The sequence below is a fragment of the Phalangium opilio genome, unplaced genomic scaffold (assembly GCF_054372755.1).
Source record: "Phalangium opilio isolate 3A_F unplaced genomic scaffold, DU_Popi_V2 ptg000231l_1, whole genome shotgun sequence".
Classification (NCBI taxonomy): domain Eukaryota; kingdom Metazoa; phylum Arthropoda; class Arachnida; order Opiliones; family Phalangiidae; genus Phalangium; species Phalangium opilio.
The window spans coordinates 133,048-157,808 of NW_028324222.1; the positions used below are offsets into that span (position 1 = coordinate 133,048).

The following is a 24,761-nucleotide window of genomic DNA, read 5'->3' on the forward strand; positions in this document are numbered from 1 at the left end:
GGAATGCCCTTATTATCCCTTTCTGATCGCCTTGGAAGAATAGGAACTGATGGTGTTTCTTTAGTTTCTTGTTCTCCATCAGATGATGATTATGACTTTTCCTTTTTTGGGATGAGACGTGATCAAAGAGTCAGCTGTATTAGTCTCTTTTCCCCCATCTGGTTCTGATATGATGCTTTCTTCACAGGTGTTATCTCTTGTTCCTTCGTCGAATGTGACAGTACGACTGAAGTGAACTTTGGCAGTCTCGGGATTGAGAATACGATAGCCTTCGCTGCTAAGCCATATCCGACCAAGACTCCTTTAAAAGCTGTCTTCGAATTTTACTCTTTTCTCCTTGGGAATGTACGAATAGGCTTTACTTTCGAATACACGGATGTGTCCAATATGTGGCTTTGAACCACTCCAATGCTCATAAGGTGTTACGTCAATGGCTCTTGTTGGCAGACGATTTTGAAGATAGGCGGCGGTCGTGACAGCTTCACTCCAGTAACGGTCCTCGAGCTGTGCGTCTAACAGCATGCATTTGGCCATTTCCGTCAAATATCGATTCTTGCGTTCCGCAACTCTGTTCTGTTACGGTCAACTGGTGTTCGATGCCAAGTTTCTCGAGATAATCTTCAATTTCATGGCTGATATATTCTCCACCATTGTCTGATCGAATAGCTTTCGGGTATCTTCCGAATTTGGTCCTTACGGATGCAATGAAATCCTTGAATGCAGTTAGAACGGAGTTCTTGGTCTTCATCAAATAGAGCTGTGTAAATCTTGAGTAGTCATCGATGAATGTTACCATGTACCGATTACCGCTAGGTGTCACTGTCGGCATTGGCCCGTATACGTCCGTATGGATTAGTTCCATAGGCTCCTTGGTTTTTCAAAATTTAATAGCTACGAAAACTAGTTCAAGTATCATAACAACGAGGCTTCGATGAGAATCGAGCTCATGATCTCCTGTTAACTAGACAGGCGCTTTAACCACTAGGCCACGGAGCCCATGTTCCGTAGTGAGATTAATGCTGAATGTTTCAGAAATTGAACTAAATTAACTCATTTGCACTTTTACCTTATTGTTTGCATATATGCATATCTCAAGCAACAATTATTTTTAGTTTTTCAAAATTTATTAGCTACGAAAACTAGATCAAGTATGAAAACAAAAAGGCTCCGACGAGAATCGAACTCATGATCTCCTGTTTACAAGACAGGCGCTTTAACCACTAAGCCACGGAGCCCTTGTTGTGAAGCGAGATTAATGATAAATATTTCTGTAATTTAACTTATTTGCACTTTTGCCTTATTGTTTGCATATATGCATATCTCAAGCACCTATTATTTCTAGTTTTTCAAAATTTAATAGCTACGAAAACTAGTTCAAGTATCATAACAACGAGGCTTTGACGAGAATCGAACTCATGCTCTCCTGTTAACTAGACAGGCGCTATAACCACTAAGCCACGGAGCCCTTGTTGTGAAGCGAGATTAAAGCTAGATATTTCAGTAATGTAACTCATTTGCACTTTTACCTTATTGTTTGCATCATAAGTTTATAAGATATGTTCCATAAGTATGTCACTACCCATACTTCGTAATGTTAGAGGCTTAATGAGAGCTAGTCCAAGAACGACGTGAGAATTGACTACACTCGGTTTTGCAGTCCATCCTCCTCTTTAGTCTGTACTAAGCCTTTGACAAGGCCTCACTACGCGTCGCTTTACAAGAATCTATGACGTTTCACCTACGTCACTTCATGACAAGCTCTCATTAACGAGTGACACACTTATGGAACATATCTTATAAACTTATGTTTGCATATATGCATATCTCAAGCAACAATTATTTTTAGTTTTTCAAAATTTAACAGCTACGAAAACTAGTTCAAGTATCATAACAACGGGGCTTCGACGAGAATCGAACTCATGAACTCCTGTTTACTAGACAGGCGCTTTAACCACTAAGGCACGGAGCCCTTGTTGTGAAGCGAGAATAATGCTGATATTTTCAGTAATTTAACTCATTTGCACTTTTACCTTAAAAGGCCCGTTCACAAAGGCGCTTTTAGCTCAAGCTGATTGCTGAGAGAGTAGACGGACTTCGCTTTCGGCGTCTACCATGACTGTTCTCAAAAGAGCTTAGGCGGGTTTCATACGGGCGTACGCTGGTAGCAGAGGCTGATTGTCGGAGTCAGCCTCGATCTATCGCTGCTAGATATATAGCTGATCAGCGTTATTTTTTCGTCTGCTAAAACGCACAGAAGCGAACTTTTCGTGCTTGTGCGGGTAACTTGTCTCACTCTCTAAAATAAAAAGAAGCCGAAAAGGCTTTAAAACATGAACAGAGAGAGAAACAAATTGAAAATTTTAGTTTAGCTTTTTTTTCCTTTTTCACTATAAAAGCAAAACTTTAGCTCGGTTTCCATCTTCTCACAATTCCTATTCAAATCTTATATTTTTGATCATGTCCTATATTATCCTATAATTACATGAAAGGTACTAAATATCCGATATTTTTGACTTTGTTGAAGTTTTCCTATGGTTTGAAATCAAATTTATCAATATTTAGCTCTTTTATCGCGATCAAATTTGACAAGATCCCGAAATTGCGGAGTTTTCTTTGATTGCTTAATTTTTTTTAATTATATTTTAATTACGTTCCTCCTTTCAAACCATAGCATTTTTTCTTATGAGATTTTTCCACATAATGCCCGCGAAAATAATATTATATATAAGCATTTCTATTCCAATATTTGCCTATAAAAACACAGTTTTTCTCCTTAAAATCCTATTTTTCATGTAAGGAATTTAAAAGTTTTGGCTGTGCTCCCTTTGTTCGTCCTCTAGTTTCTTGACGCCAGTGATTAGATTCAAGAATAAGCGTGACCAAACCAGCGTTTATGTGAACGAATTCGCGGAAGCTGAAGCTGACGGCGTAAAGCAGACGCTTATCGAGTTAATTGGAAGCGGGAACTGCATTCTGTTCAATCAGCAATCAGCTTGAGCTAAAAGCGTCTTTGCGAACGGGCCTTTATTGTTTGCATATATGCATATCTCAAGCAACTATTATTTTTAGTTTTTCAAAATTAAATAGCTAAGAAAACTAGTTCAAGTATCATAACAACGAGGCTCCGACGAGAATCGAACTCATGATCTCCTGTTTACAAGACAGGCGCTTTAGCCACTAAGCCACGGAGCCCATGTTCCGTAGTGAGATTAATGCTGAATATTTCAGTAATTTAACTATGCCTGGAGTCCCAACCTTGAAGGAGAGAGGAATGGAGTGGAACCCCCATACCTATAGCCTTGCCTGTTTACCCCCACCTACGGCACCATAGTCCTCCCAGCATCCTCAGCGGTTGGGTAGGGTCGTACTGGACGAAATTGTAAGGGGCGGTCCCTCTGTCTTCAAAACAGAAGCTAGTTCTCATACAAATAAAATGGCGCTACGCGGCAGCACTTAGCATTCGCCTACCGAAGGGTAGGGGCGTGCGCGAGGTACATTGGGAGAGATACGGCGCCGCAGGTCACCCATCATGATTTTCAATCCATCTCAACTCCATTATCCCTGTCTCAACCCCCGAGACTTCCAACCACTAGCATAGCCCACTCGATCACGCTCTCTTTTCCCCGGCTACATATTTTGAAGATGGCACTTTTTAGGCGTATTAACAATCTGGGATCATCTTTGTGAACTTTTAGGCTAGCCCTGACTATATTTTGTTTAAGGTTTTAAGCTTAATATCAAACAGACGTTAGTTTATGCTGGCGAGCGGGGAGGATTTTGACCGGTCCAAGGTGACCATTCCATTCCCTTACTTACCTTTTGGTGGTTTTGGTGCACGGTGAGCGTTGCCGGCAGGGTTTCCCATGCCGGTTGGTCATCGTGGGGTTGGTTTTTGGCCTTTTGTGCGGGGGCAATGCAGGTTACACGAGAGGTAGGATTGGATGATATCCGAAGTCCTTTCTGACAGAGATCTCACAGCGCGCATGCTGCCGGTTGAGGGGCAACTGGTGGCGCCCAGAGGTTGTAGCAGTGCGGGTGTCTCATGTCCAACGAAAGGGGCGGTTCTTTCGAGTTCCGGCCTTGCCTTGCTAGATCCCGTACCCGGTAACCCTTAGGCCTTTAAGGATCGCCTGGATTGGGGCGGCGGGCGGTTCTACCTGAACCTGGGTGGATATCCCCGCTGTGGACTCACCGGACCTGGAATTAACCGGGGGTATGGTTCGCCCAGCGGGTTGGAGGGCCAGGGAATGGTAGAGCAGGATGTTGTCTGGAGTCGAAGAGCCTGGTTTTTGCCTTCTACCGGCTAGGTCCATCCGTGCCGTTGCGGGGGTTAATTCGGCGGCTACTGCCGGGTAAGACCGGTTTCCCCCCTTTTACTTTACAATGGCCACATTTCAGCCAAATTCGGGTTCTAAGGGTTCTTTAGACAATTCTCCCATCAATTCTGATGACGAGGCTGCCATTGCCACTAAGAATCGGTCCTCCGTAAAGTAGGCGTTGCAGAAGAATTTTACTGCTGAGAATTCTAAACCACTTTCCAATTCCTTCTCACTCCTGGCGCACGAGGGTGACGCTATTGTTGAGGGGGACTTTGATTCTGACCCATTCCATCATTCTGACGAAGAGGCATCGCTCTCTAAGGCTCGTTAAATTTTGCAGGCGCTAGAAGTCTTCCTTTTGGATCCTAAGAAAAAGCTATCCCAGGCCCTTGCCGGTAATATAAGAGAACGTTTTGGTGAATTGCAAGACGAAATCTTCTCCTTACATCAAGCAACCGCCAGGTTCCGTGGCCTTTTGTCGGAAAATGACAAGACGATCTCGACGCTTCGCTCCGTAATTTCTGAACAAAGACAACAACCCTCACTTATGCCATTTAAATTTTATTCCACATTTAAAGTGGATCAAGACGAGAATAACGTTACTTACCCATGACCTGGCGACATTTGCCAGAGCGAACTGGGGTCTGTCCGGGGCAGCTTTACTTCAAACTTACAAAGGCGCCCTCGAACGAGTGATTGTCTATGGTGCCGGAGCCTGGTGGTAGGAGCTGGCTTATAAGACTATGATTACCTTGTTACGTCGCATTCAGCGTATTGCCCTTCTACGAGTTTCACGCGCACACAGAACCGTTTCCCACGACGCCCTAACCATCATATGCGGGACGATACCTGTTGATCTAGTGTCCAGCCAGGAGGCAGCACTCTTCCGGTCGTACACCCTGTGGGAATCAGCGAAGCATGGCTTGGTTTCCCATTCCGGAGGCCAATATGAATACCCTTTAGACATCTGGGATATTCACCCAGCTCATAGATTCTCGCAGCCACATGTTAAAGCCTCCCCAACCTCAGAGGGATATGAAATCTTCACGGACGGTTTGAAAAGCTCCACTGGCTCAGGACTTGCTTTTGTAGTCTACCTAAACGGTAACGAAATAGACCATTTAACTGATATTTTTCACCACGAACAGTTGGCAATTAAAATTGCCATTGAGTGGTTAATAACTAATTCCGTCGCCTCGGCAGTAATTTATACAGACAGTCTGTCCTCTCTGATGGCTTTGCATAGTCGTAGCCATAAAGATCGCATAGTTAACAGCATTAAAATAGCCCTTCGTGACATAGGCGACGTCACACTTTCATGGCTGAAAGCGTGCCAAGGCACGCTGGGAAACGAACGGGCGGATTTCCTAGCCAAGGAAGCCACTACCAATGCTGTTCCGTCCATAAACATTCCACCAACGAAAACATCAACTAACCGACTATTACAGGACGAGTCTAAAGGTATTTGGCAAAGGCGGTGGACAACATCCACAAAGGACGACACACCTTTGCCATTTATAATGCAGTCTCTCTGACACACGAGCAGCCAGATTACTATACGTCACAACTACTTACGGGGCAAGGCAAATTCCCAGCCTATCTACATCGGATGGGTATTTTGCCCTCCCCTAACTGTTCCTGTGAGGCCCATGAGGCCAACGTCACCCATTATCTGTTTGAATGCCCCCTGACTGAGGGTTATTTGGATAGGAGAAAGTACAAAACCATTGCTGATGTGCTCATTAGCGCTACACCATGCATAAAGGCCATATTGAAATTTGTACACTAACACTTTGATCTATTTGAGATGGGCAATTAATTAAAGAAAAACCAGTAACGAAAAGATTTAATTAATAGGAAGAAGAAAAAAAACTTATACTTACCTCGGTGGTATAAAAAGGGAAAACAAACAAAAAAACACGTTAGTAATTACCTCGATGGTGCTGTCATTAGGAACCGTAACCCCTGGCATGAGCATGTTGCTTGAAACAGGGGTATAAAAACTATAAATAATGTCCCGTTCCACACCGTGCTGCATGCGGCGTTTAATGAGGCAGCTACTGTCGGGTAAGGCGATTTTCTTTATAAACACTTTGACGATGGCTACAGTTAATAAGAAAACAACCGGACAAAAGAGTAAGAAAGAGGCTTCTCTTAAAGGCTCTAAATCCACCTCTACTGTAGCTGAACAGATTGAATTACATAATTCATATTCTGCTCTTAATGATTATTCTGAAGATGCTGATATTTTAATGGAGGCCTCTAACCAAGAACTATTTACTGAACTTGACGAAATTCTCACTCAACCTAATTCCCGCTTTACGATTGGCGACAGTGTTAAAGTTCGCAATGTTGTCCTCAAATTCCACGATCTTGTAGTCGCCCAACAGCTTACTCATGCTCGCCTTGATAGTCAGGTTACTTTACTCCGTTCCCAAGTCTCCACTTTACAAGAGCAGCAAAATAATTACTTTGCGAAACTTCCCCAAGTTCCTCCCAGCCCTAGAGCTTTGGGCCCATCAGCACCGTTCTACTCTGCTGTTTTAGGAGGTTCATCTTCAGAAATTGCGATTAAATCGCAGGCTACATCCCAACTTGCCAAACCTTCTCGGAAGATGCAAAAAGTTCCCGCTGTTCCCGATCCAGCGTCCGTAGTAATTGTTTACCCCACAGACGACAAAACTACATCTGAACAATTAAAAGATCAACTCCAAAAACATATCAGCCCATCCTGTCTCGAAATTGGAATAACTAATGTCCGCACGTGTAAGCAAAATGGTGTAGTTCTCCGTTGTACAAATGCCAATGGGGCCAATGTTCTTAAGCACTTCGTCCCTAACTGTGACCAACTAAACACAAAGGTTAAACTTAAAAGCCCTACCAAAAACCGCACAAAAATTCTTATCCTCGGTGTTGACCAAACCCTGGAAAAAGAAAATTTGTTAAGTACCATTCACTCGCAGAATAACTTACCTTTCCCGGTTGATGACTTGCGGCTCTGCTATCCTTTGAATGGTCGATCCAACACAAACAATTGGGAGGTTGAATGTGCGCCTTCACAGTACTATTAAAACTTGGCAAGATCCACGTTGGCTGGACTAACAATCCTGTACGACAATATATTAATGAACCTAAATGCTTCCAATGTGGTCTTCTTGGCCATGCTAGCAAAAAGAATGTACTAGTACTGCACACTATGTGGAGAAGAACATCATTACAAAGACTGCGCTAGCGAAGCAAAATGTTGTCGCAACTGTACAATCAGTAACTCAACCCGAAAAACAAACTACCTTACTACTCACTCCAGCATTGATATTAAATGCCCTTGTTACAATAGCGAAGTCGCTCTTCGCAAATCTTACATTGATTACGGAACTTACAATTCATCTCCCTTTAACACTAATCATGATGAATAACTTAAACTCCATCCGTTTTGCACAAATTAACATAGGTCATGCCATTGCTGCCACGGGTCACTTACGTCAAACCTGCCTGGAAGATCACCTTGATGTTCTTTTGATTTCTGACCCATACCTAACTAACAATAGAGTTCTGGCTACCCTGCTACAGGGCTCCCACCAAAATCTCAAAAAAAATAGAGGCCTAGTAATTTAACAAAATATCTAGAACAGTAGCATACCTTTTGCTTTTCCAGTAATTATTCCCCAATCTAACTTAAAAGCGCTTGAGTAAGAATAATAAATAAGTATAATAGAGCTTTACCGTCCGAAAACAGAACTATTCAAAGACGGTGATGACTTCTAGAGAACCTGTCGGGCAACTGTTTTCAAAAATCTTAAAAAGTGTAGATGGAGTACTGTCACTTAACAATTCGTAATTGAGGAGTGTCGAAACTCAAAAAGGTGTAGTTGGAGTAAGATAAGTTTTGTCAATAGTTTATTTCAACGGTTTGTGCTTCCAAGAGTGCCGGGTTTATGCTTATTTGTTCGAAACCGGAAAATATGGTCTCGCTGAATTCGTCTCGCCATATTGGTCTGGCCATTTTGATCTCGCTGATTTAGTCGTTGGACTAATTGGTCTCACCGATTTGGTCCCGTGATTTTTCGGTCTCGGTACTATTTGGTCTCGTGATTTTACGGTCTCGGTACTATTAGGTCTCGTGAATTTTTGGTCACGTTGCCACCATTTCCAAAACAATAGTCCTGTAACAATATGTAATAAAATTTAGGCTGTATTAGTGAGGACACGTGAGAGAGGTGATGGATATATGCGCGAGGTCACGAGAAGATTCAGAGTAGATTTTTGACCGTTGAGTACGGTCGCGTGTTTTTTGCTTGTGTGTTGTTTTTTAAAAAGAAAGAGTTTCAAGAACAGTGTTAGGCTTAGAGAGAATTTTAAATAAGAGAAAATTAAAGATCGCTAAAAGAAAACAGTGCTGGTTTCCTTACGTCCACATTACATTTTGGTGACAGCGGTGGGATACCCCTGTATCGGACCCATTTTCTCAGAAGAATCACAAAAAAAATAATAACGGTGCTCATATCATGGCCAACAACAATGAGAATGTACCCATTCTGCGAACTCATACCGTCGCTTCTCCAGAAAAATATGATGGCGAAGGGGACTTCAACCTGTGGCTCAAATACTTTGAGGTCTGTGAACTGGCTAGCGACTGGGACGAGGACAAGAATTTGCGTATTCTTCCTACGTTCCTTACAAAACGAGCGTTCAACACATAAGATTTTTTACCACAAAATGATAAAAATACGTATGACCATCTGACAACTTCTTTGTAGGAAGCATTTGTTCAACCAGAACGACAACGGGTTTTTATGGCCGAATTCCGCGGGCGTATGCAGGAGCCTAATGAGCATCTAGACGATTATGCACAAGATTTAAGAAGATTGGTGGTGCTCGCTATTCCTGGAATTCACGAAGAAGCCTACGAAGCCCTCATCTTAGAGCAATACCTGTTTGGTTTACACCCAAGCCTCAAGGATGCAGTTTTTAAAGCCAATCCACGTACGATGGCGGAAGCTCTATCGACCACGAAACTATTACAAGCATTTCAGGACTTAAAGAAGCTTGCACCAATATACACGTATGATAAGATTGAAAGCCGACCACATTGTATATCTGGGGCTGGAAATAATGAAATCAGCAAGCTAAAAGATGTGGTGTCTCAATTGACTAACGAGATAAGTCAATTTAGACTGGACATGTACTCTAGAAACCTACCAAGGAATGATATACAGCCTCAAAACTTAACACGCGCGAGAGAGGGTATTAACAATGATTACCAAGGTTATTATCAGCAAGCTACCCCTGCTCGTGAAACTTGCTACTATTGTGGAAGGAGCGGCCATTACGCTAGAACCTGTTTCAAACGATTATCTGACGAGCGACGGGACGCTGAGCAACGACGACGAGAATATGAGCCAAGACCAGATTCGCGACGGACGACTCAAACAACAGAGGAACAAGAGACCAAACCGAACCAAAGCGACCATTTCGAAATGCCCAACTGAAAGCAAAAAAGGGAATAACGTATCATATACCATTGGAGATTAATGCCAAGAAGTAACGAGCTCTAGTCGATTCCGGTTCTTAGATTACTATCATAAGCTCTACGATGATGCAAGACTTAGGTTTGGACCTAATTCAACCGACTGATGAAATATTTGAAAAGGTTTTTACTGTCACTGGGGAAGCCATTACTATTCTGGGCTTGTGCGGGGCTGAACTACGAATCGGCGAAGAAAACGTTATCTGGGATTTGGTGGTATCGGATGGCTTAGTCAATGATTGCATCATAGGTTGTGACTTCATGGATGAAAATGATGTGCAACTCCACTTCAAACACAAAATGTTTGAAATAGGTCGTACTCGGGTACCAATGGACCGGTCTATCCACTCGACTACAGTATGCCGCATAGCCCTTGCCGAAGATATTAATGTTCCACCAAGACATGAGGTAGTCACCAAAGGAAGACTCGTCACAATTGGCTCGCAACATATAAAACAAACAGAGTGTTAGTTGTGGAGTTGTTGAGCCAACTAGCGAAATTAAGTCATCTAATTCGTTGATGATTGGGAAAACACTGGTTGTACCTGATAATTCTGTGGTGCCAATTCGCATAATGAACACTGGATTCGCACCTATTGCGCTTCGGGAAAATTACATAATTGGAACCCTAGATACCGTTGAACAAGTCGTAGATCACAAGATTGCGTCGAACATGTCTATAGCGGATGCCTCATCGGATGTACTGAAAGATGTATACTTAAGGGACTGTAAAATTAATGAAGAGGAAAAACAACAACTGCTGACCCTGATTAAAGAATACGAAGACGTGTTTTCAAAAAACGAATTTGATATCGGATGTACAAAAATGGTTCAACATGGAATCAACATTGGATATCAGAGTCCGATAAGGAAAAAACCGTACCGCTTACCGTAAGGACAACGAGAGATGGTAGATAAGCAACTTGAAAATATGTTGAACCATAACATTGTATCACCAAGTTGTAGCCCTTTAGCAGCACCGATCGTGATTGTTAAGAAAAAAGACGGATCGTGGAGATTCTGCGTCGATTATAGAGGCTTGAACGATATAACCAAACGAGACGCGTACCCGTTACCACGAATAAGCGAAACATTTGATTATTTAAGCGGTGCGAACCTCTTTACTACACTTGATCTATCTTCAGGCTATTGGCAAGTAGAGGTAAAACCCGAGGATCGCGAAAAAACGGCGTTCATAACCAACCGTGGACTGTTTGAATTTAATAAAATGCCTTTTGGCTTTACCAACGCCCCAAGTACCTTTCAGCGATTGATGGAGTGCGTTCTTCAGGGCCTAAATTGGGAAACTTGCCTAATTTATTTAGACGATGTGATAGTGTTCGCGTCTTCCTTCAACGAACACATAGTCAGGTAAAAAAGGTCTTTCAACGATTCCGGGAAGCGAACATCAAGATGAAACCGCAAAAGTGCGTCTTTGTACTGACGAAGTGTGTTACCTTGGACATCAAATATCGAAAAATGGAATGAAACCGCACCTAAAAAGCACCGAAAAAATTTCGATCTGGCCTACACCGAGCAATGTAAAAGAGGTTCAGGCATTTTTAGGCCTGGCATCGTACTATCGACGATTCATTGGAAATTTTGCTTTCATAGCACACCCCTTATTTCAACTCGTAAAGAAGAATGCAAAATATCAATGGTCGGAGGAATGTGCGACAGCGTTTAACATCTTGAAAACCCGCTTAGTGACCCCACCAATTTTGGCATATCCCGATTTTACTCAAACGTTTCGAGTGGAAACGGATGCTTCCGAAACAGGAGTAGGCTGCATTTTATCGCAAATGGAAAATAACATTGAACAAGTAGTGGCTTATGAAAGTCGAACGCTTCGAAGAAGTGAACAAATTACTCAACTGTTGAACGAGAAATGCTAGCTGTAATGTACGCCGTGGAACAATTTCGACCGTACTTGTGCGGAAGACATTTCATAGTCGTTAGTGACCACAACCATTGGTATGGCTTAAGAATATGAAGGAACCGAGAGGGAAATTTGCCCGCTGGATTATCAAATTAGAAGAGTTTGATTACGAGATTCAGTATCGGAGCGGGAAAAATCACACCAATGTTGATGAATTGTCAAGGACAACACCAATTTTACCTTCCGACAACAACCTAATTCAGACCTTGAACACCATACCTACTTCAAACGTATCTAAAAAAACACTTTGTGAAGTGGAGACCACTTATTCCTTCGTAGAGATGGTAGAACTACAGCAGAAAGACCCCTACATCAGACAAGTGAAAAATTGGCTTGGAAATGTGATGACTATTACAACAGAAGAATATAGAAATTCAGCACCGGAAGTGAAATCTCTTTGGAAATTTCGCGGTGAGTTCTATGAGTTCTATATCAATAATGGACTGTTATTTAGGAAGAAAAGAAACATTGTTAAATCGCCTTCCCAGCTTGTAACACCGCAATCCATAATTCCGACTATTCTTACCGCCTTCCATAATGATCCAACTTCTGGTCACAGAGGAGCAGAAAAAACCTTGAAGGCTATACAAAAGAAATATTGGTGGCTTTGTATGTCGGTAGAAGTTAAAAATTGGTGTAAAACAGGTATTTCATGCGCACTTCGGAAGGCTCCGACTCACTATGAGGTCGCGCCAATGGTGAATATTCCTGTGGGCCGGCCGTTTGAAAAATTAGGAATCGATTTCATAGGACCCTTACCAGAAACAGAAAATGGCAACAAATATATTATGTCTATAACGGATCACTTTACAAAATGGCGCGATGCATACCCATTACCAGATATTCGCAATGATACAATTTCCAAAATTCTGGAAAAATTCACGGCCGAATGGGGAATTCCGCTCGCAATCATAACCGATCAAGGAAGAAACTTGGAATCGGAGCACTTTCAAGAATTTTGCAAAAGAATGGGAATACGGAAATACAGGACGTCACCGTATCACCCACAGTGCGTTGGACAAGCGGAACGTCAGAATAGAACTCTCGAAGAAAGTCTCTCATTTTGTCGAGGCCAACCATCAAGATTGGGATAAATGGCTTCCGGCGATACTTATGTCGATGCGATGCAGTGTCCACGATACGACAGGCGAAACGCCTCACTTAATCGCGACAGGAAGAGAGGCAAGGGTCCCCACAGACACTATCCTCGAAACCGAAGAAGGTCAAATGACCCACGAAGAGTACCTTGACAAGACAACTACAGACATGGCTCAAAATTTTCGAGAAGTTCATCAGCGAATTGAAATAAAACAAAAACAGGTTAAGAAGCAATACGATAAACGGGTCAGATATACACCATTCGAAGTAAACGATCGCGTCTTGGTCTGCGACCCATCTTGTCCCAAAGGTAAAAGTACGAAGTTTATTGAAAGATGGGCTGGACCATACACCGTGGTTGAAAGGGTTGGCCCCGTCAACTACAAACTGGTTAGAGAGGAAGATAAAAAAACAACGGTGATTCACCACAATCGACTGAAAAAATATTTCCCTTCGATTAACCGCGCTCAACCGGAGCTGCATGTTCAACCCCAAAATCATACTAGTTCGGCAGATAACGTTCTGAAGATTGATCAAATCCATCCCAATATCATACATTTCTCAGAAGAATTCGAAGATGCGCCCGTGCATGTCTTACCGACACGATCTGGCCGTCAACGACAATTACCTCGTCATCTTAATGATTATGTCATTTACTAAATCTGGATATGATTACTTTAGGCCGTATATACTTTAAAATTATTTTTTTTAACTGAGACATGAGGACATGTCTTTCAACTGAAAGGGGAGATGTGTAACAATATGTAATAAAATTTAGGCTGTATTAGTGAGGACACGCGAGAGAGGTGATAGATATATGCGCGAGGTCACAAGAAGATTCAGAGTAGATTTTTGACCGTTGAGTACGGTCACGTGTTTTTTGCTTGTGTGTTGTATTTTAAAAAGAAAACGTTTTAAGAACAGTGTTAGGCTTAGAGTGAATTGTAAATAGTAGAAAATTAAAGATCGCTAAAAGAAAACAGTGCTGGTTTCCATACGTCCACATTACAGTCCCAATAATTCGTAGCGACCATTTCCAAAACAATGGTCCCAATAATTCGTTGCCACCATTTCCAAAACAATGGTCCCAATAATTCGTTGCCACCTATTCTGAAACTATGGTCCCAATAATTCGTTGCCATCTTTTCCACACCAATAGTCCCAATAAATCGTTGCCATCTATTCCAGAACAATAGTCCAAATAATTCGTGTCCACCTTTTCCAAAACAATGGTCCCAATAATTCGTTTCCACCTTCTCCAGAACAGTGGTACCAAATATTCATTGCCACCAATTCCAAAACAATGATCCCAATAATTCGTTGCCACCAATTCCAAAACTATGATCCCAATAATTTGTTGCCACCAGTTCCAAAACTATGGTCCCAAAGATTCGTTGCCACCAGTTCCAGAACCATGGTCCCAATAATTCGTAGCCACCTTTTCCAAAACAATGGTCCCAATAATTCGTAGCCACCTTTTCCAAAACAATGGTCCCAATAATTCGTTGCCACCTTTTCCAAAACTATGGTCCCAGTAATTCGTTGCCGCCTTTTCCAAAACTATGGTCCCAGTAATTCGTTGCCACCTTTTCCAAAACCATGGTCCGAATAATTCTTTGCCTACTTTTCCAAAACAATGGTCCCAATAATTCGTTGAAACCTTTTCTAAAACTATGGTCCCAATAATTCATTGCCATCTTTTCGGAAACAATGGTCCCAATAATTCGTTGCCACCTTTTCCAAAACAATGGTCCCAATAATTCGTTGCCACCTTTTCCAAAACAATGGTCCCAATAATTCGTTTCCACCTTTTCCAAAGCTATGGTCCCAATAATTATCACCAAAATCCAGATCGAAACGACGGTGTTTGCGTGGTAATTCTAACAAGAAGGCCAAACAACTGGAAACCAAGGATAAACAACAGCTTGAACAAATTTTTCACGAAGCTGACGAAAATAAGAAATTACTCGGGATAGGCTTTAAGAAACCATGGAATCTAGCCACCGAGAGAAATGAATTTGATAATGACCAAAAGAGAAATAACAAGTCACGTAAATACATTCACGTATTAGCTAGGTGTGGAAGGGGTGGGAAGGGCGTGCTACTTTTGTATGTGCTAATGTAGTACAGTATTCATGTTTTTTAACTCGCTAAGGTAATATTCGAGATGGCCCAACGGTTGGGGACATTACGTTCTCACAACATCTAGCTAAAAAGGTCAAGATAAACGACCATGAAATTGTGTTTACATATATGGCAGATATTATCATAGAGTTTTATAATGCTAGTTATGATAATTTATACGAGGGTTACGAACGCATACCGTGTTTAGATGGCCAGCCAGAGAAATTCGACGCCGTGGTAGGGTACTTCACCAACTGTATAACGTCGTACCAGGTGGTGGTGAAATTCAACAGCGTTCTTCAAGAAGATAATCTTGAAAACTACTTTATAACTATAATTTGTTCTCGGTAAATTAGTGTCAGATAACTTATTTAAAAAACCAAATGCATTTATTAACCCATTTTTAATTTTATTTCTATTGAATCTTTTTTTTATAAATTTTGTGTTTAAAATAAATTGAATTGAACCGAAAAAAAAGTGTTATATTTTCTAAATATATATCATACTAGGCAAGCATACATTTCTTTAAGTTATCTTTTTCCCTTTTCTCCTACTGTTTAAGCCTATGAAATAACATTAGAGTTTAGAAAAAAACTAGACTTTGAAAGTAAAAATAATATAAGCTAAATATAAATAAAGAGCAGTATATAAGCATGAATCAGAATTTATTTTTTTTAAAAAAAAGTTACTAAATGTGTTTTTTTTTACAAAATGTTTTTAAATTTTTTTTATTCCCCCACCCCACTCATGGCCGGCTGAGGATCTGCACTAGTGCATAAAACCCTCCAAATAAAAATAAATGTCACCTTTTTTATTACTGCTTTCTTTTATATCATATATTAAGGAATTGGGGGGAGGGTGTAAAGGGGATGTATGAAAGTTTGCGGGGATATACAAATCGAATATTTCTATCATATTCATTCATCATCATGAACCGCAGAGATATCACACTTTTTACTCCTGGCCTCAAGATGGAAACTATAAAAAAAGTTTAAGCAGAGCGGGGTTTTATTCGTTACATACCGATGATCTAGTACAATGCTTTGAATGCAACGGGATTCTATTAGCCTGGAAACATTCCGATAATCCATACGAAGAACATTTGAAACATTTCCCTAAATGCAACTTTATCAGAGGCGGCCTACTAAAAACATCCCCTTTAGCTTTGATGAAACAGAGACGTACACCAAATCTATAAGTAACGAAATCAAGACTGGAGAAAAAACACCGGAAAAACCTATAGAAAACACTGAAGAAATTTACCATACCTTTGCAGTTAAAACTAAAGATCTCGAAAGATTAGTTTTGGAACTCTACGTTAGAAAACAACACCTTGTATATCAAAGAATAACTTAATGACTTAAGTAAAATTTAAAAATAACATTAAAATTTACCTTCTGCCTAATGAAGACAAAAGAAATTACTATAGATTAAATCAAATGCATTTTAAAATGAAAATTGAAAAATTTTCTTTAATATTAGAGCCAAACTTTTAAAGAAAATAAATACTGATAGAAAACTCACTAAACCACGTTAATTCACACAATAAAACAAAATTTTATTTAAAGAATTAAATAAAAACGTTTATTTATTAAACGTAAAGACGACTAGTTTCGCCTCTATTCAGAGGCATCTTCAGGTCTGGTCTGGTTTCTCGTACCGTGCGTTAGTTTACGACTACGTCGGCCCCCCCCCCTCCCTCGTCCAATTTGTCGTTTCCACCCCCATACCAAAGTTCAGTTAAATAGCTGGCAGGGCCATTGTCTTTATTTAATGATGTTTTTTGTGTTCCTTTTTTATTAATATGGAGCGACTCCCTAAGGTTTAATTTTAAGTAGTTGTCTACTACGGTGATAGACTTTGCCTTTTCAAAAAGTATTTTGTGGTCTCTGTTTTCGTTGATATGTTCGGCTAGTGCAGATGAGGCGATTTTATTGTTTTTAATATCATTTTTATGTTCGTTAAATCTAAATCGGAAGTTACGCCTCGATTGTCCCGTGTATGAATTACCGCAAGAGCAAAATATTTCGTAGACACCATGTTTGTTGTTTGCAGTTTGTTGGTGGGTTTAAAAACTGGCTTTATATTATTGTTGCTAAAAAAGTTTCCAATCCGCTGGCTTCGAGCGTTAAACGGAATCGAGGCGTAACTTCCGATTTAGATTTAACGAACATAAAAATGATATTAAAAACAATGAAATCGCCTCATCTGCACTAGCCGAACATATCAACGAAAACAGAGACCACAAAATACTTTTTGAAAAGGCAAAGTCTATCACCGTAGTAGACAACTACTTAAAATTAAACCTTAGGGAGTCGCTCCATATTAATAAAAAAAGAACACAAAAAACATCATTAAATAAAGACAATGGCCCTGCCAGATATTTAACTGAACTTTGGTATGGGGGTGGAAACGACAAATTGGACGAGGGAGGGGGGGGGGCCGACGTAGTCGTAAACTAACGCACGGTACGAGAAACCAGACCAGACCTGAAGATGCCTCTGAATAGAGGCGAAACTAGTCGTCTTTACGTTTAATAAATAAACGTTTTTATTTAATTTTTTAAATAAAATTTTGTTTTATTGTGTGAATTAACGTGGTTTAGTGAGTTTTCTATCAGTATTAACACACACAAGTGCCATCAAGTACTCTTCAGATGTCTTATCCGCACACGGGAAACATGGCAAACCGGTTCTGGAGACTCCGCCTCAAGTTATCAATCGAACTATTGCAGCTGAACTTCCTCGTCAAATGCAAGTCGTTGTCAGTTATACCAAAATTCATTGGAGTGAAATGTTCCCTCAAGGACTTTCGTACAAGGAAATATATAGAATTCACCAAACGAAAAATCCTCCGTAGTGTCATCCAAAGGAAACGCAAAGATATAGCGATACTGGAAAGCGAAACCTATCGTCTCCATCTACAGCATCAACCCGATCAGACCACCATGGACCCAGTCAATTTCTCCCATTTATGGAGAACAAACAACCTATACGCCCACCAACATAATCAACTGCAAGTAAAAGAAAATTTTCTACAAATCAAGCTTAACAACCTACTTAATAAACCCATAACACCTACGTGCGCGAATAATAATAATCCTAAACTTAGCTCGGATCAAATTAAGATTTTGGAGAACCCTATAATCATTAACAAATCAACGCACGTCTTAACGCAAGACCAATTCCAATTACTATCGAAAGGCCTCAACTTCGCAGTTTATGAGCCCTCCTTTAACGAACACGAATTAATTGCCGACGTAGAACTAGGACTTAACTCCATCACAGACACTACAATCAAAAAGAAAGTTAGGTCACAGTGCATCAATTCCTTGAAAGACAAGACTACCCGCCCTTGTAATAATCTAACAAAAAATGATAAATTAGCACTCGAAGAACTCAAAGAAAACAAAGACCTTCTCATCACTCGCGCGGACAAAGGCGGTTGCATCGTCCTGCTCAATAAACACGACTACGTAAACAATGTCACGGAAATACTTAGTGATCTTAACACGTACGAATTAATGAAACGCGACCCCACTAGAACTTTCCACACACGGGTTAAAGCAACAGTGAAAAACTGCCTAACATTAGAAGATAAACAGAAAAAATCTCTCATTCCAAGTAACTTCATAACCCCAAGAATGTATGCGTTGCCAAAAATACATAAAACCCCTCTTAAATTCAGGCCTATAGTCGATAGCATGGGTTCATCGACGCACAGAATAGCTAAATTCCTTTCTAAAAAAACTATTTTTCTTATGTAAAGAACACCCACATACCTTGAGTAACACCAAACATCTAATTAATGAGATTAATAATCTAGCTTTAGAACCCAACGACCTACTGGTGTCGTTCGACATAGTTAGTATGTTTACGAAAGTCCCAGTAGACGGAGCCATAGCAGAACTACGCCAGCGCCTTTTAAAAGCAAAGTTCAACCCCTTAGAACTGGAGGATATTATAGACTTAGTTACCCTGTGCACCATAAACCCCTTTTTTAAATTTAATGATAAAATCTACACCCAGAAATCAGGTCTTGGCATGGGCAGCCCCCTGTCTCCGCTCCTCTATGATCTTTATATGAATAAGTTAGAATCCCAGATTATCAACACATCCCCATTCACCATTTGTTTTTGGAAACGTTATGTCGACGACATACTGTGCAAATGGTCATATACAAACGAGAATTTAACCACTTTCTTACAATTCCTTAATTCTATAGACCATAACATTAAATTCACTTTAGAAATCGAACCTAATAACTCTATCCCCTTTTTAGACGTCCTTATTGAAAAAACTGATAACCAAATTAACACTTCAGTATACCGTAAACCTTTCTCGGTATCAATCCCACCACATTGGGAGTCGTGCCATCCTACTAACCAAAAACTTACAGCTTTTTACACCTTTCTGACAAGAGCAGTAAATGTTTGCTCTAATTCCACTTCCCTCGAGAAAGAAATAAATTTTATCAGAGCCATAGCGGACAACAGGGGTTTCCCTAGCTCTACTCTCAATAGAGGTTTCGATAGAATTCTAAACAGAAACAAAATTAATCGCAATACAAAACTCAAATCCGATTACAAAAAATCCGATTTCGTGATACTTCCGTTTAACGCTCGAAGCCAGCGGATTGGAAACTTTTTTAGCAACAATAATATAAAGCCAGTTTTTAAACCCACCAACAAACTGCAAACAATTTTTGGATCCCTGAAAGACAAGATAAGCCTACTAGACAAACATGGTGTCTACGAAATATTTTGCTCTTGCGGTAAATCATACACGGGACAATCGAGGCGTAACTTCCGATTTAGATTTAACGAACATAAAAATGATATTAAAAACAATAAAATCGCCTCATCTGCACTAGCCGAACATATCAACGAAAACAGAGACCACAAAATACTTTTTGAAAAGGCAAAGTCTATCACCGTAGTAGACAACTACTTAAAATTAAACCTTAGGGAGTCGCTCCATATTAATAAAAAAAGAACACAAAAAACATCATTAAATAAAGACAATGGCCCTGCCAGATATTTAACTGAACTTTGGTATGGGGGTGGAAACGACAAATTGGACGAGGGAGGGGGGGGGCCGACGTAGTCGTAAACTAACGCACGGTACGAGAATTCAGACCAGACCTGAAGATGCCTCTGAATAGAGGCGAAACTAGTCGTCTTTACGTTTAATAAGTAAACGTTTTTATTTAATTTTTTAAATAAAATTTTGTTTTATTGTGTGAATTAACGTGGTTTAGTGAGTTTTCTATCAGTATTAACACACACAAGTGCCATCAAATACTCTTCAAAATAAATAGTTTTTTACTTTATATTATGGTCTTTATAAATGTATCTCTACAAAAGCATCCTTTGTTATAAGCTTACAGAACTAAGCCTACACAATCAATCAATCAAATCTTGACAGGTCGAGAAAATCTTCAAAAAATAAGAGGAGAGACAATAAAGGGGGAAGTAACGAATTCCCCCCTCACACAGCTGACGCCAAGTTTGGTATACAGGCGTCTATACTCTCTGAGGGCCACGACACGTGGTCAAAAGCTCCTTGAATATCTATGGAGATAATAGAAACGTGATTGCAATTCCTGCGACTATCTTCTACTATATCTAAAATATTTTTAATTGCGTCGGTTGTAGAAACACCATGCCTGAAACCAAAATGACGATTATTGAGGTGCCGTGCTTTAAACATATGAAAGTATTTTAGAGAGCTGCATGGAAACTGTAAATTTCCATTTACTGCGGTAACCATGGAAAACCGTGGGAATGGATGGTTTTTCTAGTAATATCACATATTCGAATCGGGAATAGACGAAAAAAAGAAACAATATTTAATGGAAGTGGTTAAATTAATATACATTTTAGTTGGTAAATGGATAGAACCTAGTTTCAATGGAAGAACCTAAAATTCTAAAAAGACTTAAAAAGGATTTTGCCACTGAGTAATGGTAGCTATCTGCCTTTGACTGTATTAGACGATATATGGCAATATAACATAGGTGCCACTATTACTAATCTCACTTAGTTTCTTGTAGCCTAGTAACTAGCTAGCTAAGCTCACAGAACAGTTTTCTAGCTCATCCTCCTATTACTTTAGCACACGACATTCACGGCTATTGAAGATGCCAATCAGTCCATTGTATGTTTTCACGCCAAATTCTCGGAATAAAAGTTTTAGGAACTGACTCTGACTCATGCTACTTGGCGACGGGCGAGCAAGAGTCCCTCAGTCCAGTCAAATCTTTCTATAGTTGTTCAGCCCCTTATTTTTACTAACATTCGCGATAAATAACCTGTATTGTAGCGGTAGTTTTGGGCCAAACCAAGACGCTAAAGGGTTTTTTCTTTCGAACACTATGATATGGAAATGGCTTGTTGGCATTTTTCATTTCGGTAATGGTTGGTATTGCAATAACGTTTCTTAATTGGGAATGGGAATGGTTGGTATTTGTAAACCACGGATCGGTAACGGATGGAGAGGTTGATGAAAAATATGGGTGGAATTTGTAAACAAAAATATGAACAAAATTAGTTTGGAAATGGTAACGTTTGATACTGAAATGCAGCTCTCTAGAAAGTATAATCGATTAGTTATTAACTTATCATAGATTTTTCCTATCGGGCGATACGATTTAGTGTCAGTGCCGTCCCTATATCTCCGAATCGTATACCTTTTCAAATATCTCAATTGTTATGCCATCCAAACCGGGGGCTTTACGTCTCGCGAATCCACTAATAACATCCTTGATTTCCTGTGAGCTAAAAGGGATACCATCCCTGGTATTTGGTTAAACATGCCGTGTACCTCTTAATTGAATATGGCTTAAAATATCGTCCCTAATATCGTTCCTCGGGGAAACGTTATCAAGAAGCACCTCTATAGTATCATTAAAAGACGAGGTAAGTACCGTCTTCCCTACGCACAGCTTGTAAATTAATAGGGCTGAAATGTCTACCCATAGCTATTTTATACGGTGTGTCGAAAGGGTTTTGTTCGCTAACCTTTGAACAGAACTCTTCCCAGGACTTTTGTTTAGATCTATTAATTAATTTTTTTACCTGGCGTGCTCCCTGTTATATCTTGCCTTCCGAAAATTGCGCAAGTTTGGATCCCTGGTCTTCTGCATCTGCCAATGCAAGGCCCTAATTTTTTCCTAAAGATTGCAATTTCTTGGTTCCACCACGGGACTGCCTTATGGGTAAGTGGTCATAACTGTTTTAAATTTTCCGTGCAGATTTTATTTATTACACTCATATAATTATTTACTGTCACTACTAATTCAGTTTTGTTAGAGTCTGCACTCTTGAAGTTTCGGAGACTAGTCTTAGCGCGCGATATAAAACGCGACCAATCTTAATTTTTAATAGAGAATCTTCAGTTATATGGCTGAGACATCCCGGTACCACCCACATTAAAGCTAATATACCTATGATCACTACAGCTAGTATCATCCAGGACATTCCATCCATTCAGGGAGACTAACAGCGTATCCGTTATAAGCGTTATATCAAACCAACTTTCTCCGTTGCGCCAAGAAAAAGTAGCTATGGAGTCATCATCATTCGCAACATGCATACCAACACTGTTTATGAAATCTATAACTGCTTCGCTTTTTTCGTCCATGCGTGGGGAACCCCGAAGCAAGTGTTTATTGTTAAAATCCCCGCATATGATGGTATTAGGTTTTTTACTTTTTATACGTAAGTTTGAAGATCTAAAAGAAAGGGGTTTATATCACAGGAAGGTGGAGTATACAGCGAGATCCTTAAGTAATCTTTTTTCTGATATTTAACGTTGACGGCGATACAGTTCAGATATTTTTAAGGTTACTATATCTATATGTTGATTTATACATAAAACGCCGCTTTCCCATTTCCTGCATTATAAAATGCTCCAGTTTAAATGGATATACCCAACAAGTTGGGAAAACCAAAATATTACCTCTCCGAGTCAAGACGACTACTTACAAACTTATTTACACAGATATGGAAATGTTTCTTAAGTTAAAATTTATGAAATATTAAAGCAGTATACAAAGCATAGCAAATATACTGTAAATCAGACGACATTTTACATCCAATAATGATATACTTGTACACATTAAATTCATCCGATGGGGGAAAAACGGGAAATGAAGAGATAAAACTTTAGAGGGATATTACCTTTACGTGTTTGTAAAGGCCCAATTTTCTACTCCTCAACTGCATGCCCTCTATGTTGAAAGCCATATTCACAACAGGGTTGCACATGTAAACACTATCCTCTCGTTTCACCTCAACGATTTTCTTAGTTTTGTCAACATGACTGTTAACGTTACATAGCACCAAAGCTTATTTGTGGCTACACACACTGAAAGTAAATGCGCATCATAAAAAGCATGAAAACACGAAGCTATAATCCGATTACGATCAGACCTTTCACTGGTCTGGGCTGCGTTCAGCAGAGCTCACCAAAAAAGACAGCGGATTTTGGAAATGTTTACCGGTGAGCTCTGTCGTCATAGCTTTTCTCCGGTCATCCGCGTTTTATAAATGACGCTAGCGCAATAAAGCGTGCAAGGTACCAAGGCTTAACAAAAATTGTATGATAACATATTTATAGAGATAGATAACAACTTTTATAATTAAAATTAGAAACTAACATATCTCTTAAAATTCTCGCGTGATCAACTGATTTCACGCCAATTAAATAGCTATAGTCCCATCAAAATCATCAAGCTATTTGTATTAATTCCTCCATGGTTTTTCCGCCAAGCTGAGAACTACGCGTTTTACGTCACGTTATCCAAAAAGCCGACTATTTTCTTTGAAGACCGCGCTAGTTCAGCGCTGAGCACAATAACGTCAAAATTCATAAACAAAATCCCGTTATGTAGGACACTGTTCACAGCGCTAGGCTCTGCTGAACGCGGCCCAGATTTCCACCATGATTATAAAATTTAAGCCTAATTATTTAAAAGTGTATTTAACTTTCGGCTCACTCTGAACCGTTAATGTCTCTGCATTACAGAAACTAAAACCAATCGTTTACTTTTTGGTTCACTAGGCCTATTGACAAATAAAAGTTCATTTGACTAACATAGTAGCGTTGTGCTTGTATTCACTTCAGAAAGGATTATGCTATAAACAGATCTAGTATAGCTTAAGTAATATATAAACATCCATTTTAAATAATAATATTTAAAAAAATCTTTGGAATATCAAAATGAAATAGAGCTTTAAAGCTACAAAAGTACTAAATGCATCATAATTACGAAAAATATTTCCACATATTCACTTTATATTAAGGATAAAGGGAATATTATGGTTCTGTAGGATTTCTTTACACATAAAAAACAAAACGAACTTTTAACGCAGCGCACTACTGTAACAACGGACGGACACACACAGACAAAAACATAGGCTGCTTTTTAACTCTTTCCGTTTTAATTTTGAATTGAGAAACAAGATTATCTTAAATATTAAAATAAATATAATTAATATTTAATATTTTCTTCGTTAGTTATTCGCCTTATTGAACGTTACATCGTTTAAAAAAGAACAATTAAACATTCTTGAGAGACTTGACTAATATTGGCGTTTGAAATGAAGCATACGCCGGTTGCTTAGCTTTACTCAAATAGGTAGTGTATAAGGGTGTCGAACTACAGTTAAAAGCAAGAACAACCGCAATTGCGAAAACCTATCGTGGACAACCCACCCTAGGGAGGCTAGACGTTTCTCGTAACCCTAGCT

At 39.8% G+C, this 24,761-nt stretch overlaps 1 protein-coding gene and 2 non-coding genes across 3 annotated transcripts; 1 reads left to right on the forward strand and 2 right to left on the reverse strand.

The window, feature by feature from the left end:
• Positions 1–1,162: 1,162 nt before the first annotated feature.
• Positions 1,163–1,235, reverse strand: TRNAT-UGU (transfer RNA threonine (anticodon UGU)). The gene has a single exon. It is a non-coding gene; the product is annotated as a tRNA-Thr (tRNA).
• A 1,884-nt stretch (positions 1,236–3,119) lies between these two features.
• On the reverse strand, positions 3,120–3,192 carry TRNAT-UGU (transfer RNA threonine (anticodon UGU)). Its single transcript has one exon. It is a non-coding gene; the product is annotated as a tRNA-Thr (tRNA).
• A 1,191-nt stretch (positions 3,193–4,383) lies between these two features.
• On the forward strand, positions 4,384–5,854 carry LOC149612792 (uncharacterized). Its single transcript, XM_089858168.1, has 4 exons — positions 4,384–4,485; positions 4,660–4,833; positions 4,898–5,011; positions 5,090–5,854. The coding sequence occupies exons 1-4, from the start codon at positions 4,384–4,386 to the stop codon at positions 5,852–5,854; spliced, it is 1,155 nt and encodes a 384-aa protein (XP_089714294.1).
• Positions 5,855–24,761: the final 18,907 nt, after the last annotated feature.

Excerpts from the sequence above, each read along its gene's own strand:
- LOC149612792 (XM_089858168.1), top strand. The coding sequence starts at position 4,384 with ATGGCCACATTTCAGCCAAATTCGGGTTCTAAGGGTTCTTTAGACAAT. Across the intron at positions 4,486-4,659 it reads CCACTAAGAATCGGTCCTCC|GCGCTAGAAGTCTTCCTTTT; the intron begins GTAAAGTAGGCG and ends TAAATTTTGCAG. Across the intron at positions 5,012-5,089 it reads ACAAAGGCGCCCTCGAACGA|CGTATTGCCCTTCTACGAGT; the intron begins GTGATTGTCTAT and ends CGTCGCATTCAG.